General features: G+C 60.1%; 2 protein-coding genes across 9 annotated transcripts in view; one reads left to right on the top strand and one right to left on the bottom strand.

Annotated features, from left to right (window-relative positions):
* GATD1 (glutamine amidotransferase class 1 domain containing 1) overlaps window positions 1-9,821 on the bottom strand; it is a 14,499-nt gene extending 4,678 nt beyond the window's left edge. Inside the window, exons 1-8 of one of the 8 annotated variants that reach the window (XM_032149320.2) lie at window positions 9,709-9,804; window positions 6,046-6,122; window positions 5,009-5,114; window positions 4,530-4,637; window positions 3,459-3,553; window positions 2,558-2,651; window positions 2,217-2,328; window positions 1,496-2,124 (exon numbers count right to left, since the gene is read on the bottom strand). In XM_032149320.2, coding sequence (XP_032005211.1) covers window positions 2,118-2,124; window positions 2,217-2,328; window positions 2,558-2,651; window positions 3,459-3,553; window positions 4,530-4,637; window positions 5,009-5,114; window positions 6,046-6,122; window positions 9,709-9,772 — 663 coding nt within the window. In that variant the 5' untranslated portion in view covers window positions 9,773-9,804 and the 3' untranslated portion in view covers window positions 1,496-2,117. Of the gene's footprint in view, window positions 1-1,495; window positions 2,329-2,557; window positions 2,693-3,458; window positions 3,554-4,529; window positions 4,638-5,008; window positions 5,115-6,045; window positions 6,123-9,708 lie in introns of those variants that run through there. The other 7 variants (XM_058437101.1, XM_032149321.2, XM_058437103.1 and 4 more) reach the window with 7 other exon arrangements.
* Window positions 9,822-9,930: 109 nt separating this feature from the next.
* LOC116466592 (uncharacterized) lies at window positions 9,931-14,080 on the top strand. The gene is given in 5 exon segments (XM_058437104.1): window positions 9,931-9,993; window positions 10,408-12,369; window positions 12,371-12,535; window positions 12,538-12,883; window positions 12,886-14,080. Coding segments are annotated over 4 exon segments (636 nt in total). The 5' UTR covers window positions 9,931-9,993; window positions 10,408-12,330; the 3' UTR covers window positions 12,972-14,080.
* The last annotated feature ends 2,739 nt before the right edge of the window (window positions 14,081-16,819 follow it).

The following is a 16,819-nucleotide window of genomic DNA, read 5'->3' on the forward strand; positions in this document are numbered from 1 at the left end:
GGTCTGGAGTTCGAGACCAGCTTGACCAACATGGTGAAACCCGGTCTCTACTAAAAATACAAAAATTAGCTGGGCATGGTGGCACACACCTGTAATCTCAGCTACTCCAGGTAGCTGAGGCAGGAGAATCATCACATGAACCCGGGAGGCAGGGGTTGCAGTGAGCCAAGATTGTGCCACTGCACTCCAGCCTGGGCGACGAGAGAGAAACTACATCTCAAAAAATAAATAAATAAAAAGCACTTCTCCAGAGATGTCCATCACCACACGGGGGTGAGAGTGGACCCGGGACAGGGCAAGGCCCCGCGGTCAGTGCTAAGTGGGCATCCTGATTAATCTGCGAGGCACTGGAGGGAAGCAGCCTTCAGCGCAGGGATGTGGCTACAGCGCTTCCTTCTTCCACTTTTTTCTGAATTCCTTATTGAACAGCTTTATTTTACTTTATTATTTTTTATTTTTGAGACAGAGTTTCACTCGTTGCCCAGGTTGGAGTGCAACGGCGCAATCTTGGCTCACTGCAACCTCCGCCTCCCAGGTTCAAGCAATTCTCATGTCTCAGCCTCCAAAGTAGCTGGGAATACAGGCGCCTGACACCACACCCAGCTAATTTTTGTATTTTAGTTTCACCGTGTAGGCCAGGCTGGTCTCAAACTCCTGACCTCAGATGATCCGACCACTTTGGCCTCCCAAAGTGCTGGGATTACAGGCGTGAGCCACCACGCCCAGCCAACTGTTTTTTTTGTTTTGTTTTGTTTTGAGACGGAGTCTCGCTCTGTCGCCCAGGCTGGAGTGCAGTGGCGCGATCTCAGCTCACTGCAAGCTCTGCCTCCTGGGTTCACGCCATTCTCCTGCCTCAGCCTCCCAAGTAGCTGGGACTACAGGCGCCCGCCACCACGCCCGGCTTTTTGTTGTATTTTTAGTAGAGACGGGGTTTCACCATGTTAACCGGGATGGTTTTGATCTCCTGACCTCGTGATCCGCCCGCCTTGCCCTCCCAAAGTGCTGGAATTACAGGCATGAGCCACCGCGCCTGGCCCACCTGAACGGTTTTATAATCACAAGGGGCCTCTTGGCAGGTCACAGGCACCAGGAGCCACCCTGGTGCTTGGGAACGGCTGTGGCTGAGATGGGCAGGTGGGCAGGAGGAAGGCCTTCGATGGCTCAAACTGGAGAATTGTGAAGAAGCAGAGGCCCTACACCGGGGCCAGTGGGCAGCCCGCTGGAGGGCCACAGACCAGGCCAGGTGCCCAGCAGGCTGGACCACTGTCTGCTCTTGACAGCCGCTGTACCTGAGGCCACTCTGCAAGGCTGTGGGGGACAGCACTTTCCTCTCATTGAGAATCTCATGGTCTCATATTCACAACTAAACACGCCTCTCAGTGCTTAGGACAGGGTGCATCGCCAAGGTGCATATTCACAACTAAACACGCCTCTTAGTGCTTAGACAGGACAGGGTGCATCGCCAAGGTGCATATTCACAACTAAACACGCCTCTTAGTGCTTTGACAGGACAGGGTGCATCGCCAAGGTGCTTACACTTTGAAACCACATGCCAGGAAGATCTCTTCAACAGGAAAGTGCTGCCAGTGCCGGTCAGCCTCAGGGCAGGAGGCTGCCGCTCCCAAAACATTCCGTTCACCTTTGGCCAAAGTTCTGAGCCAGCTCCCGCCGGCTGGGCCCTCCCCTCAAGGCCCCCACCAACAGTGAAAGGGATGGTGGGTGGCGGGCAGGCCACAACAGGGCAAACCCCCACAGAGGACCCCTGAGCCGACTCTGTCTAGTCAACAGTGACCACACGTGGCAACCAGTCCTCCCCGGAAAACCCAGCCTGGAATTCCCGAGGACCACCTAGCAGCTAGCACAGCTCTCCAGGCACGTGGGGTCTTTTCTCTGCCTCCTACCAGAGAACATGCGGGGGATGGGGGTTTGGACCCTCCAGGAGAGCCGACACCCCCTCAGAGCTGATTCCAGCAGTCCTCCAACAATCCCATCAGGGCCAGACCGGGCTGCCATCCAGGGCCCTTGTCAGGAGGGAAGAGGCGGGGTCCCTGAAGCCTGAGACGGGGCTGCCTCTGGAGACACCTGGGCTGTCTCGGGGGTGCATCTACCCAGCAGGTTCATTTCCTGCAGGACAGACGTGCGGTCAAGGCTTGGGCAGAAGCACCCGGTGCAGCTCTGCTGATGTGGCAGCAATGTGCCCACCCTGGTGCCCTCACCGGCTGCCACAGAGGAAGAGCAGGTTCTGCACGGCCGGCACAGTGGAGCTGGCATTCTGGCCCGTGACCAGGTGGCGGTCCAGCACGACGTGCACAGCGTCAGGCTCGCTTGCTGGGGAGGACCAAGGGCACCGGCCTCAGGAAATGTCCACCCCACCCACTGAGAGCCCCGAGCTCCAGGCGGGCTCCCAGGGTCAGCAGTACGTCAGCCTGTCTGGGTCTGAGTCAGTGCCGTGGGGGTCTATAGAACCCGGGGCCCAGGAGGCTTCTCCCCCAAGCTGCGGCAGGCAAGCCCCCCCACCCCATCTTCTGTAAGTGCAGGGGGCACCCTCAAGGCTCACCACTGAAGCAGGCGCCCGAATCTTTCACAAAGTCCTCCACCACGAGCGGCAGGCGGGCGAAGCCGGGGGCCCTGACGAGCTCACACACAGAGGGCTGCAGGAGCAGGGTGGGGGCTCCTGAGCCAGGCCCAGGCCCTGTGACCCACCCCAGGGGTCAGGAAGGTCAAATCAGGACAGGGAGCCTCACCCAACCAAGTGGGACCGGGGGTGTCACTGCTCATAACAGAGACAGCTGCTAAGGCTGGAGGCCGGAGAGATGACAAAGTCTAGCCATCTTCCCGTGGGGTGTCCCCGAGAGCGACAAGGCCACTACGGGAGGAGAGGCCAGCTCCCTCAGCACCGGAGCACACAGATGACTAGAGTGAGAAGGGCTTGGTGGGGTGAGCCCCTTGAGCAGAGGGCTGGGGCGGGGCACCCTCTGGGCAGGAGTGAATCTAACCACTCACTGGAGGGGTCACGCCCACTTGTAACCTGAGACTGGGTTGGTGTCACCCCTGGGAGGGCACCACTGAGTACCCACTGAGGAAGGGTCCCCTCAGCAGGGAAAGTGACATCTGAGCCGGGGGTCAGGCCTGTTTAACTTTCAGTGAAACCAGCCTCTGCACAGCAACCACCTCTACCTGCCTCAGGGCCTGTGGATCAGCTGCTCCCACGGCCGCCCCCAGTGTCCACAGAGCCCACTTCACAGCCTTTGGGCCTCAGACCGACACAGGCTGTGTCTCGGAGGACACCCTGGCTGGGCTCTCAGCCCCTCCTGACTGCACACGCAGGTCTGATGCCCCTCCCTCCCCACGTCCCCTGGTGAGTGGGCCTGGGCTTCCGGGAGACTAGGGGCCAGAGGGCTGTCATAGGGGAGGACAGAGCAGGGAGCACAGAGTGCCTTTGTCCTCCAGGCACTCACCCCTGTCAGGCTGTAGCCGTGGAACACCCAGGATCTGTCCTCGTTGGTGGCACAGCACAGGGCGGCGACACCGTGGCCGACGGCGCAGATGGGCTCTGAAAGCAGCACGTGGCGTTGAGGCCCTGGACCCTGAAGCCCCTCCCAGACGCCCCTGCTTGTGGCTCCCCCAGGCCTGTGCCGCCTGCCTGGCCCCTCCTCCTAGGTTTCACTGGAGACTGGGCTCAGCACCCGAGGTGTCCTGGCTCAGCCTGCACAGTTGGCATCAGGAATCTGCTCGGGGGAGCTGGTGCTTCAGGACTAGGCTCTGGTTTACAGATTTTGGTGGCTGAGACACACACAGAGAGGAGGTCCTGAGGTTCCAGGTCTGTTTACCAAATCCTAGGACACTGCCCGGCAACCCCACTGCATAGCCTGGTAGGCGCTGTGGGAAAGGCCCGTCCCCGGCTAGATAGGACGCCCCTGGGCGGGTAGGAGGAGAGCCTGAGGCAGCGCCTGTGCCTTGCGGTGGGGCCACCCTGGCTCCACCCGAAAGGCTGAGTGTGTTCCCATGGCTGAGGTGGCCACAAACAATTGCTGCCTGTCCAGGCCATGTTGGGGATGGCAGCCCCACTCCCACACACAAAGGGTGCTGTGTAGAACGCTAGCTTGTCCACCCCGGCCAGTGGACACACTCATCACAGCCCAACCCTGAGCCGGGGCAGCTGCCAGGTCTCCTCAAACAGCCTTCCTCCCTGCACCCCCACTGGCCTTGAGCCCCAAGCCCAGCCCTGGATGCCAGGCTTCCCCAGAAAGAACCAGGTCAGTGTCCTGCCTTGCTAAGGAGGGCATGGCCACCCACCCTCGGGAGCCCGCCCAGAGGCCTGCAAGATGGTCACTAGAAGAGGACAAAGTCTGTGTGTGTCGGGGGAGGGGGCGGTCCCTGCCTCCTGCCCACAATCACTGCAGTGGCCACTGACCAGAGACCCAGAAAAGCCTACCTGGGGTCTTCCCACCTCTCTTCTGCTGGTGGGAGACCCATTTCTTGTGACGCTGCACATCCAACCCCTCCCCTGGGTCCCAGGGGTCACCTACTGCTCTCAGAGTGGAAGTGCTGCAGGATACGGGCCAGGGAGCCACTGCTGGCCAGGTCGGTCAGGGCCCCAGGACAGCTGGGGATCAGGAGGGCATGGTACCGGGCACCTGCGGGGAGAACACAGACCAGGTAGCAGCCACATGTCAATCAAAGTGAGACTACCTGCAGGACCAGGCCTGAGTGTGTGGCCAGGACAGACCCTCCACAGCCAGCCTGGTGATGTCATCTGTCCCTTTTCCTCCATGGGCTACAGCTCCCAAGGGCCCCCCTGACTTTCCTGTCTCCACACACTCACCACCTTTCCTCCCCAAAGGGGCTCAGCTCTGGGGCCCATGATGTGGGGATGGAGGCTGCCCCAGATGGTCACAGGGCCTCAGGGACAGACCTAGGGAGCTCACTACGACCCCATACCTATCTGAAACCCTTGACCCTTCAAGGTCCCAGGCACCCCACCCCAAGGAGTGGGTCCCAGGCCTACCATCGATGGACTCGAGCTTGGCGGGGCTGGCGTAAGCCTTGAGGCGGAAGTCTTGCACCCAGCGTGCATTGCCCTCGGTCACATCCACAAATTCCATGGCTTTCCCCTGGAGAAGCAGAGCCCAGGGGCCGAGGGTCAGCACCAGGGATATCCCTGTTGGCTCAGAGGGAGCCTGAAACAGCTGACAAGGGACCCAACAGCATCCCCCTGAGGCACAAAGGTCCCCGACCACCCAGCCTCCTTCACTGGGTCTCTCAGGTTGGGGGAGCCTGTCCCAGCAGCAGCCTCAGTGGTTTCCTAGCCAACCCACCAAGCAAAGATTTTTATACATAATCAATAAAAACCTGCAGTGACAAATACATAATGCATCCTTACTTCGACTTATCTACATCTGATATTCCTGGGTCCCCCACGATCAGAGGGTGGAGAATTCCTCCCAGTGGAAACGTGTGCCCCTCACAGCAGGGCTGCGCCTTGGTCTCCTGCTCACACACGTGCAGACGCACAGACCCACAGCGAAAAGGTCTCCCCTGGGCCGAGCACGGAGGCTCACGCCTATAATCCCAGCACTTTGGGAGGCCGAGGCGGGTGGATCACCTGAGGTTGGGAGTTCGAGACCATCCTGGCCAACACGGTGAAAACCTGTCTCTACTGAAAATACAAAATTAGCCGGGCGTGGTGGCGCATGCCTGTAATCCCGGCTACTCGGGAGGCTGAGGCAGGAGGACTGCTTGAACCAGGGAGGCGGAGATTGTGGAGAGCCAAGAACGCACCACTGCACTCCGGCCTGGGCAACAAGAGCGAAACTCCATCTCAAAAAAAAAAGGAAAAGAAAAGGTCTCCCTCATCACAGGTGGGGTCAGAGCACAGGAAATGGGGACTGGGACAGGAGGACGCCACCAGGGTTTGGTTACAGACTCTTCACCCTCCACCGACTGCAGGGGCTCCCCACTCCTCCCAGGCAGCGGCGGCAGTCGCCCCCAGAGAGGTGGAGACAGACCCCAAGTGTCCAGTGGGGAAGGAGAGGCTGGACTTACCCCAGGGGTGGCCACCTGCAGGTTGAAGGCGGTGCTGGCCATCGTGAAACAGTGGAGGAAGGACTGGGCCGACACACCTGCAGAAGGTCCCAGTGAGTGTGGGCTCGACAGGACTAGCCTGCCCCACCTCAGGGGGCCACCCAGACACCCCCATGGCCTCAACGGACCCCAGAACACACTGAGGAGCAGCCCTCTCCCCTACACCCGGGGACCACTACTTGAAGCCCTGGGGCAGGGCCAGCCACCCATTCACATCCAGGAGAAGGAAGCTGGGAAGGCGTGAGTCAGAGGGGCACAGCCAGGTCTGCCAGAACGGTAGGCCATCCCCGGGCCTGCATCCCCCATGGCAGGCTCTTTCCCCAGCCTGGCACTGTTACTTCCAGCCTCAGCCAGAAGCGGGGACAGGATGCAGCCCACTTCAACTGTCCATGCCACTCCCACACCCCAGCCTCATCCTAGTGCTAACAGAACCATGAGAGACCTTTCCAAAAGGCAAACCCGGGTGTGAGGGTCACAGAGTTCAGCTCATCCTCTCACTGAACCACCAGGGACTGAGGCCCTCAGGCGCCATGGAGAACGCACAAGTGTCCTGACCCCTCCTCACCCCTTCCAGGGAAGCCGCTCAGGGACCCTTTCCTCACAAGGGTTCTGGGATTCTACCCCTCCCCCTCAGCTTTTCCCAGCCTCCTTCGGCCCCTCAAAAAACTTTCAAAAAAGAAACCCGCCTTCCTTCTTTCCTTCTTTTTTTCTTTTCTTTTCTTCCCTCTGTGGCCCACGCTGGAATCTAGTCAGCACGCTGCACACTCCCTGCGTCCGGCTCCCGTGCTTCTCCTGCCCTGGCCTGCGAGCTGCCTGGGATTGCCGGCGCGCGCCACCACCGCTGCCTGCTTTTTCTCCTTTGGCTGGAGGCGCGGTTTCGCCATCTTGGCCAGGGTGGTCTCCAGCTCCTGACCCCGAGTGCTCTGCCCGCCTCGGCCTCCCGAGGTGCTGGGACTGCAGACGGAGTCTTGCTCACTCGGTGCTCGGTGTTGCCCGGGCTGCAGTGCGGTGGCGTGGTCTTGGCTCCCTGCAGCCTCCGCCTCCCAGCCGCCTGCCTTGGCCTCCCAGGGTGCTGGGATTGCAGCCCCTGCCCGGCCGCCGCCCCGTCTGGGAGGTGGGGAGCGTCTCTGCCCGGCCGCCCCGTCTGGGAAGTGAGGAGCGCCTCTGCCCTGCCGCCCCGTCTGGGATGTGGGGAGCGCCTCTGCCCGGCCACCGATCGTCTGGGAAGTGAGGAGCACCTCTGCCCGGCCGCCCCGTCTGGGAAGAAGTGAGGAGCGCGTCTGCCCGGCCGCCCCGTCTGGGAAGTGAGGAGCGCCTCTGCCCAGCTGCCCTGTCTGGGATGTGGGGAGCACCTCTGCCCGGCTGCCCCGTCTGGGAAGTGAGGAGCACCTCTGCCCGGCTGCCCCGTCTGGGAAGAAGTGAGGCGCGCCTCTGCCCGGCCGCCCGGTCTGGGAAGAAGTGAGGAGCCCGTCTGCCCAGCCGCCCCGTCTGGGAAGTGAGGAGCGCCTCTGCCCGGCTGCCCTGTCTGGGATGTGGGGAGCACCTCTGCCCGGCCGCCCCGTCTGGGATGTGGGGAGCGCCTCTGCCTGATCGCCCCGCCTGGGAGGTCTACCACGGAGGCCAGAAGCAATGTGGGGGCTGGACGTGGTGGCTCACGCCTGTAGTCCCGGAGCTCTGGGAGGCCGAGGCGGGTTGATCACTTGAGGCTAGGAGTTCGAGACCAGCCTGGCCAACATGGCGAAACATATGAAAAATACAACAGACAAACCAACCAACCAACCCAGTGACAACAAAACAGGTCTACCCTGGAGTCATACTCTAATTTTTTCTATTTTCCTCCCTTTCTGATCCTTTATCCCACTTTCTTTTTCTTCCTCTTCCTTCTCCTTCTTCTTTGTCAAATAGACGACTGAGTTATTATCATTGATCCATATAAAGTCCCTCTCTCATTTATTTTCTTTAATCCCCACTCCCCATTTCTATTCCCCGTCTTCCCATGTGCAACCTTCCTAATATGTTTGATACGCATCTTTTTGTTCGTATGTATTTTTAGAAAATGTTTATTGTTTTGTGTGCAAAAAAATAATAAGAAAAAAAAAAAAAAAGAAACCCAACACACCACGCGCAATCCAGATGGCTCTGGGGGCCGCTGTCCTACCAGGGGAAGGACACAGCTCCGCCCACCCTGCCTACCGGAGAGCACGTACAAGTTTATTCCAAAGTAGCGTGAGCTGTATCTCTCTACATTTATTCAGCACTGTTGCCAGGCTGGAGTGCAGTGGTGCGATCTCGGCTCACTGCAACCTCCACCTCCCGGGTTCAAGCAATTCTCCTGCCTCAGCCTTCCGAGTAGCTGGGACTACAGGAGGGTGCCACAACGCCCAGCTAGTTTTTGTACTTTTAGTAGAGACGGGGTTTCACCGTGTTAGCCAGAACGGTCTCGATCTCTTGACCTCGTGACCCGCCTGCCTCGGCCTCCCAAAGTGTTGGGATTACAGGTTGTGAGCCATTGCGCCCGGCCTCTTCATTCTTATATAAGTTAATACATATTCACTGTAAAATGTCCACATATTGACGAAAAACAAAGCGTCCAGTAGACTGCAGCAGGCTCTGTTCCCCCAGCTGCCTGCCCTTCCAGCCTCTTGAAGTGCTGCCCGGGTCTGCTGGCGCTAAGACCCCATGTCCTCAACATGCCGGACCTCCTCACCCCTACCTGCTCTGGAAACAAGCCCCAACCCACACCCCCAGGACTGAACCCCACTCGAGGCTCCTCCCACCTGCAGTCTGGGGGCATCACTCAGGACCCCTGGAGCTCAGCACATCGTGACGCCACAACCCTACAGCCCCATCTCCCGGTCCACACTTGAGGAGCTACAGACTTCAAGAGGCAGACCTCTAGGTCGCAACCCCGGCCCCCACCTCTCCGTGGTGCGGTGACCTTGGGCTGGTCACTTCCCTCTCCGAAAGGCTCAGAACAAGGCCAGGCACCCTCGGGCTCCGCTGCTCATCCCTCCCCTGCTGCCCTGAGACCCTGCAGGCTCAGCGCCAGGGGACGCCCCCCGCTGGGCTCCGACCCGCGTGAGCCCCAGGCCAGTATTGCCCTGGTACCCTTGCCCCAGGACGGGGGCCGAGGGGCGCCTTCCCCAGGAGGGGGCTCCGGGTCTCCTCAGAAGCCGGTGGCTCAGAAGGTCAGGGTCCCCGCGGCCGCCCGACCTCAGAGCAGGGTCAACTCCCGGAATGGCCCCTCCCCACACCCGGGCTCCCCTCTCGCAGCGCAGCGGCCTCGGGGACCAGGCCCAGGCACGCGGCTCCCTCCGCTAGAAACGTCGGGCCCGGGCCGCCTCGCCGCGCAGACGAGACTCGGAGGAGCGACGCGGCGCCAGGATCCATCACGACCCCCCGACCCCGCCCCGAGCTCCATCCGAACCCGCGACCCCGTCCCCGCCCCCGCCCGGAGCTCCATCCCGACACCGACCCCGCTCCGCCCGCCCCCGGCCCGGGAGCCCCCAGCGGCCTCCGCTTTCGGCGCCACGTGACGCGCGCCCACGGTGTCCCGAACCTCCCGCCCCGGGCAGCTCCCTCGCGGACGCTCTTCGGACACCGGCCCCGGCCGCCGGGCCTCACCTTCGGCGGCGCCGCTGGCCACGAGCAGACAGGCGGGCCTGCTAGGAAGCCGCTCGGACGCCATGGCGCGGGCTCGGCGCTGGGTCTGCGCGTGCGCGGCGCCTGGGCGCGCCCGGGAGGTCGCGGGTCACGTGCCCTGGAGGCCGGGGGCGGAGCGGGGCGGGGCTGGGCGCCTGCGCGTTTGTACCCGGTCCTCTTCCCGCCCCTCCGCGCTTCCGGGCGGTTCCTGGTCGCTCTTGCTTTGGCCCCGGCGGGTTCGGCATCCGAGCCTGGCAGGGGCAATAGGTAGGGTCGCGAGGGTCCTCCCCGCCGGATGCGCAGTCTGAGCACGCGCGGGGTAGGGCACCTGGCCTGGGGTGGGGGCGCGGGCGTCAGCAGAGCCAGGCGGCGGTGTCGGGGCGCGAAGGTGCCCGTGGTGTTCCGGTGGCCACACCCCAGGAGCAGGGGAGGCCGGGAGGCTGCGGGGTCAGAAGCTCCAGGTGTCCCCGGAGACTAGGGAGGGTGACGGCGGGGTCCAGGAGGCGGGGTGAGCTCTGCCGGTCCAGGACGGGGACGTCGCGGGGAGGCCTGCAGGGTTGTGGGGCGTCGGGCTGAGCTCCTGGGAGGACGGAGTGTCACTTCCTGAGATGGGGACACCTCGGGTGTGCTGGCTTTGGTGAGGAGAATTGAAGCAGTTTTTCCTTTTTTTTTTTTTTTGAGACAGGGCCTCTGGAGTGCAGTGGCGTGATCTCGGCTCACTACAGCGTCTGCCTACCGTGTTCAAGCGATCCTCCCACCTCAGCCTCTTGAGCAACCGGGACCCCAGGTGCACACTCCATCAAGCCTAGCTAATTTTTTTGTGTTTTGAGTAGAGACGGGGTCTGTGTTGTCCAAGCTGGTCTCGAACTCCTGATCTAAAGCGATCTGCCTGCCTTGGCCTCCCAAAGTGCGAGGACTACAGGCGTGAGCCACCGCGCCCAGCCTGAAGCAGTTTTTCCTTAGACTGTAGTTGGAGGGGGTGAGACCACGTGGGGTGGTTGGCAGACAAGCAGGCAGCCTTTGAGGCCAAAAGGGCGCTTGAGACAGAGCCAGCAGGCGAGCGGGCCGCCCAGGTCCCTGGCCCCCTGCTGCCAGTATGAAGGTCCCACCAAGCCTCTGCTCCAACCAGGGGAACCGTCATGGTTGGGAACAGCCAAGGTGAGGATTTCTGTGGGTCCCACCCCCTCAGAACCATTGGTCTCTGCCGGGTGCAGTGGCTCATGCCTGTAATCCCAACACTTTGGGAGGCCCAGGCGGGTGGATCACGAGGTCAGGAGTACAAGACTAGCTTGGCGAAGATGGTGAAACCCCGTCTCTACTAAGAAAAATACAAAAATTAGCGGTGGCAGGCACCTGTAATCCAAGCTACTTGGGAGGCTGAGGCGGGAGAATTACGTGAACCCCGAAGAGGCAGAGGTTGCAATGAGCCAAGATCGCAGCACTGCATTCCAGCCTGGGCAACAGAGTGAGACTCCTTCTCATAAAAAAATTTTAAAAAAAGCCATTGGCCTCTGGTTCCCCCTGGCCCAGCCTGGAGAAAGGTCCCTGACCCCTGTCAGACAGGCAGTGCACCCTGCCTCACCTGACGCAGAGCCCTCCCACTACAGGGGAAGTGGGAGCTGGGAGCTCCTGGCACAGGCAAGGCCGAGAGTTGGGTTGGGGAGCAAAGACGGAGCTGAGTGAGTGTCCAGTGTTAGGTGGGTGGGGGTGTTAGTGGGTGGAGGTGTCCGAAGCCTGGCAGGCCTGCGGTCACACCACAGGCTGGGCCTAGCCACTTGGAGAGCTTTCTGGATCTGCACAGGATCTTGTCCCCCACAGGCACACACTGTGGGCCTCAAACCCAGGAGCAGGAGGGGCAGGTTGGAGCAGGTCTACCTGCTCGCCTAGCCCCACCTGCGCTGGCCCCAGGGTGTTCCTGATGGAGCTGAGCTGGACCAGCCACAGGTGCAGGGCCGAGTCTGCAGTAGCCCCCTCCGCATTCCTCTTCCCCTCCCCCCAAGTTAGAACAGCAGTATGGAGGAGGAAGCCGGAAGCCAGGCTTGGCCCTCACACTGGCGGCAAGTCTAATGCGTGTGTGTGCGCCTGTATCCACAGGTGGTGTGTCCCCTAGTGTACCCTTGGGTCCCCACCGGAGTCCGGGGTGTCACGTTTTTGTGTGGGCATCGCTGGTTCCCGGCACAGCCAATCCTGGGAAAGTGCACGTCCCTCATGGCATTTGGAGTCCAGGGTGGCCAGCCAGGGCCCCACCAGCAAGCCCAAGGGCAGCAGCCAGCCAGGAGCAGCCAGCCAGGAGGCAGGAACCACACCCGAGGTTCCCGGGCTTCCCGAGTCTCCTGTGGGCAAGATCACCCTTGTACCCTCACTGCTGAGCCCTGGAGTGTGGGTGCCCCCAGGTGGTCTGTTGCTGCTCCGCTACTCTGCAGCAGCCCCCAACCCTGTGTGCCCACCCAGGGTGCCGCCATCTCCTCCCCTCCAAGAGGCCAGCCTCTGCTCCCCCCTCTACCCCTGGCCATTGGGAAAGGGTGCTCCTCATGCCCTGTTTAGGGCTGACATTGGGCCAGGTGACAGGACACCTGGGCATGATTGGGCAGCTATGGGGGAGCCATGGGCAGAGCACCTGAGGTCTGCAGTCAGCAGCCCAGTCCGGGTGCTGCCTCCTGGGAAGGGGCCCAGGCTTGGGGGTAATGGCGACACTGATGTGGGTCCCTGGCCCCACTGTGGGGTGTCCAGGGTTGTGCCTATTGGACCGCCCACGTCACCATCCCACCCTACTGAGCCTCCTCCCTCAGCCATTGTCCAGCTTCGCATCTGAAGTCCTGGCGTGGGGCTCACCGCCTGCCCCTTGACCGTGGAGTTCAGATGCATCTCACAGTGAGTGCCCCAGCGGGGCAGGTTTGGGGGCTGAGCATCAGGGGCTCTGCCAGAGCAGGTGGCAATTCCATGGAACCTAGGGTCTTGCCTTTGTTTGGAGACCGAGAGACTCACAGTGTGGGAGGGTCACAGAACATGTCATTGGCAGTGAAAAGGTTTTGTTCTGTTTCCTGCCTCCAGAACCTGCACGTGCTGGAATCTAAGGATGGGTGGGAGAGGGGCCGTTCCTGGAGATGTCTGCCCTCCGGGACTGGTCCATGCTGCAGGACCTCCTGTCACCCCTGCTGCCTTGGTTGGTGAATTCGGGGCATGCTGAGCCTTTCCCCTGCGACCTTTGCATTTGGTACTCTTCCCTCCGCTTATCAAACTCCTAACCATCCCTCGAAGTCCATGGGCACCAGAAGCACCGCCTCGGAGACTCGCAGACTCAGATGTACAGGTGTCCCTCAGTATCCATGTGGGATTTATTCCAGGACCCCTGCAGATGCTCAAGTCCCTGCTATAAAATAGTGTAGTGTTTGGCCAGGTATGGTGGCTCACACCTGTAATCCCAGCACTTTGGGAGGCCAAGGCGGGTGGATCACCTGAGGTCAGGAGTTTGAGACCAGCCTGGCGAACATGGTGAAACCCCATCTCTACTAAAAATACAAAAATTAACTGGGCATGGTGGCGGGAACCTGTAATCCCAGCTACTCAGTAGGCTGAGGGAGGTGAATTACTTGAACCCAGGAAGCAGAGGTTGTAGTAAGCCAAGATTGCGCCACCGTACTCCAGCCTGGGCGACAGAGCAAGACTCGGTCTCAAAAAAAAAAAAAAAAAAAAAAATGGCGGGGGACCGGGTGCAGTGGCTCACACCTGTAATCCCAACAGTTTGGGAGGCCGAAGCAGGGGGATCACGAGGTCAGGAGTTTGAAACCAGCCTGGCCAACATGGGGAAACCCCGTCTCTACTAAAAATACAAAAAATTAGCCAGGCATGGTCGTGCGCCTGTAATCCCAGCTACTTGGGAGGCTAAGGCAGGAGAATCGCTTGAACCCAGGAGGCGGAGGTTGCAGTCAGCAGAGATCACGTCATTGCACTCTAGCCTGGGCGACAGAGCAAGACTCCATCTCAAAAAAAAAAAGAAAAAATGATGTAGTGTTTGCATATAACCTACACGTGTCCTCCTGTGTACTTTAACTCATTTCTAGATTACTTACAATACCTAATACAATGTAACTGCTGTGCAAAGAGTTGCTGTATTGTGTTGTTTAGGAAATAACAACAACAACAACAACAAAAACACAACCACCAGTGTTTGTTTTTTCAAATATTTAACATCCTCGCTTGGTTGAATCCACAAATGCGGAACCCATAGATCCTGAGGGCCGACTCTACCCCCTTCCTGAGAACATCCCCTACAGATGGCTGCCCTGGATGCCCTCTGTTAGCCCGACTACCAGGTGGACCCCAGGTTGGGGGCTGGGACCAGGAGACATGGGCTTCTTTCTTGGGAAGGGGCGTGTTGGGGAGTCCTCGGCGTGCCCCAGACAGGGCCCTTTCCCAGCGGGGGCTCAGCCAGGTTCCCCTTTCACCAAGGCTGGGCTGGGTGGAGTCTGGATAGTTAGACCCCAGCACCTGTGAGTCACACAGACCCAGAGGCAGGAAGCAGACGGTAAGTGACAGCCGCTGAGACTCAGGGAGGCTGGGCCAGGGCTGTGGGCTGGGGCACGAGGGTACCTTCACCTGGGCATCAGACGCACTTGAGAAGACAGGAGCTGCTGGCTCTGATGTCTGCCCCTCCAGGCTGGCATGAACTGGCCAGAGATGTCAGACGTGGCACATTCCTGCCTCTGTGGCCTGGAGGGGCTTGCAACAAGGAGGCAGGCCCTGTCCCAAGCTGACCTAGCCTAGTGCCCAGGACATGGAGGACAGGGGGCAGCAGCCCCGGGGAGGGGCGGGACAGTTCCCTCCCAAACACACTTCTGGAGCTGCTGCAGTCGGGGGGACCCTAACCTACCTTGTGCCTTCCTTTCCATGTGCCGGGGTGAGTCCCAGGGGGTGGCCTCAGCACTGGCTGCACCACACTCATCTCTCCTGCCTTGATTGGCTCCCACCTGGGGCACGCAGTTGGGCAACACAGGCCCTGCTCTGCCCATCCAGCCTCTAGGGCAGGTGCAAGCTCAGCCTGGGCCTGGAGACAGCGGATCGGAGTGTGTCCAGGTGCTCGGGGACTGGTCACGGAAAGGCAGGGAGCCCTCCCTGGGACCAGGGAGACACCGAAGATCCAAGAGTCAGGCCGGGACCTGCAGCGGCCCGGGGTGGAAGTCTAGAGCGGAAAGTGCCTCCATGGGCCTTGCTCACTGTGCCCTGCTTCTGGAGGATTCCGCCTGGGCCCCTGCCCGTGTCTAGGGGAGGGCCCGGAGGTGATCAGCAGCCTCACCAAGAACGCGCTAGGGTGGGAGTCCCCGAAGAGGAGTTGCACCCTCTCAGCAGTGGGGAGGGGATGCTGGAGAGGAAAACGAAGAGAAACCTCCCCCCAGCCCACCCTGTTCTGCACCGGGTGATAAATACCACACGTGCCCTAGGAAGCCACGTGTGTCGCTGGCTCCTAACACGAGGATGGGGGACTTGAGATGCTGGTGCAGGTTCCCAGCGAGGCTCAGAGCTGCAGGTCTCCAGGGAGTTCCCTCAGAGCCTGGGGGGCACAGCCTACCTCAGACAGTCCCTGGACCCCGGACCTGTGGACGCCTTTGTCCCTAGAGATGATGCTGCGCGTCGGAGCTTTCCTGTTTTTTCACGTTTTTCAGATTTCCTTATAGGCGATTTGACTTCACAGCGTGACCTTTTTATACACGTTTTGTATCTGGTATTTGTTTAGACCTTAGAAGTGTTCTGAGGCCGGACGCGGTGGCTCACGCCTGTGATCCCAGCACTTTGGGTGGCTGAGGTGGACAGATCACCTGAGGTCAGGAGTTTGAGACCATCCTGGCCAACATGGTGAAACCCCGTCCCTACTAAAAATAAAACAATTAGCCGGGCGTGGTGGCGGGCGCCTGTAGTCCCAGCTACTCTGGAGGCGGAGCAGGAGAATGGCGTGAACCCGGGAGGCGGAACTTGCAGTGAGCCGAGATCGCGCCACTGCACTCCAGCCTGGGCGACAGAGCAAGACTCTGTCTCAAAAAAAAAATAAATAAATAAGTGTTCTGTCATAAAAGTGAACTGATAAGCTCTGGGCACCCCTGAGAATTTGTTTTCCTTTCAGAAAGGTTCCCACACTATGAGGTTTAGGAGCACTGTGAAGCAAAAGCCACGCCTCAGAATCCCAGGCGGAGACTCCGACCTCCTCCCGGGAGGGAAGCCAGGAGCTGAGCGCCTGCGGGAGATTAAAGAGAGGAGTGAGGTGAGCTCAGGCAAAGAGCCGCAGTCGCAGGCAGTGGGGCCTGGCTCAGAACAGGCTGTGCTGAGAAGCGGGAGCAGGAGCTGGCGCCGCCTTGCGGGCTGGCGGAGACCATCCACTCCCTGGCGTCGCGGCCGTCCCATCTCGTGGGAAAGAAACGTGAGACCCCTGGCTCGCTCCACACACGACCTAAGTGCCAGATGGATGAAACGCCTACGCGTGAGTAAATGCCAGGAACATGAGGCTGGAACGTGGCAGGATATCCTCCTGCCCACGAGTCTAAAAGCTTACTCGGTAATGGGAGAATGGTTCCAATGTGATAAACTCGGGTTTCTAGAACGTCTGTGCTCCAGAAACACTGGAAGGCAGGTGGCTGCTGACCGGAGGAGATAATTGGTAATTGGATGCTGCAAGCGGCAAAGGGCTGGGAACGCAAAACACTGCAAGAAATCCAACAAATGGGCCGGGCGCGGTGGCTCACGCTTGTAATCCCAGCACTTTGGGAGGCCGAGGCGGGCGGATCACGAGGTCAGGAGATCGAGACCACGGTGAAACCCCGTCTCTACTAAAAATACAAAAAATTAGCCGGGCGTGGTGGCGGGCGCCTGTAGTCCCAGCTACTCGGAGAGGCTGAGGCAGGAGACTGGCGTGAACCCGGGAGGCGGAGCTCGCAGTGAGCCGAGATCACACCACTGCACTCCAGCCTGGGCGACAGAGCGAGACTCCATCTCAAAAAAAAAAAAAGACAGTAGATTTTGTGTTTATACAGTAAACCCAGAAAAGACGTCATGCTGTACCACAAACCCAGAATAGGTTTTGCAGAGATTTTCTTGGTGTTTTTGT

The sequence above is a fragment of the Hylobates moloch genome, unplaced genomic scaffold, assembly GCF_009828535.3.
Source record: "Hylobates moloch isolate HMO894 unplaced genomic scaffold, HMol_V3 SCAFFOLD_4, whole genome shotgun sequence".
Classification (NCBI taxonomy): domain Eukaryota; kingdom Metazoa; phylum Chordata; class Mammalia; order Primates; family Hylobatidae; genus Hylobates; species Hylobates moloch.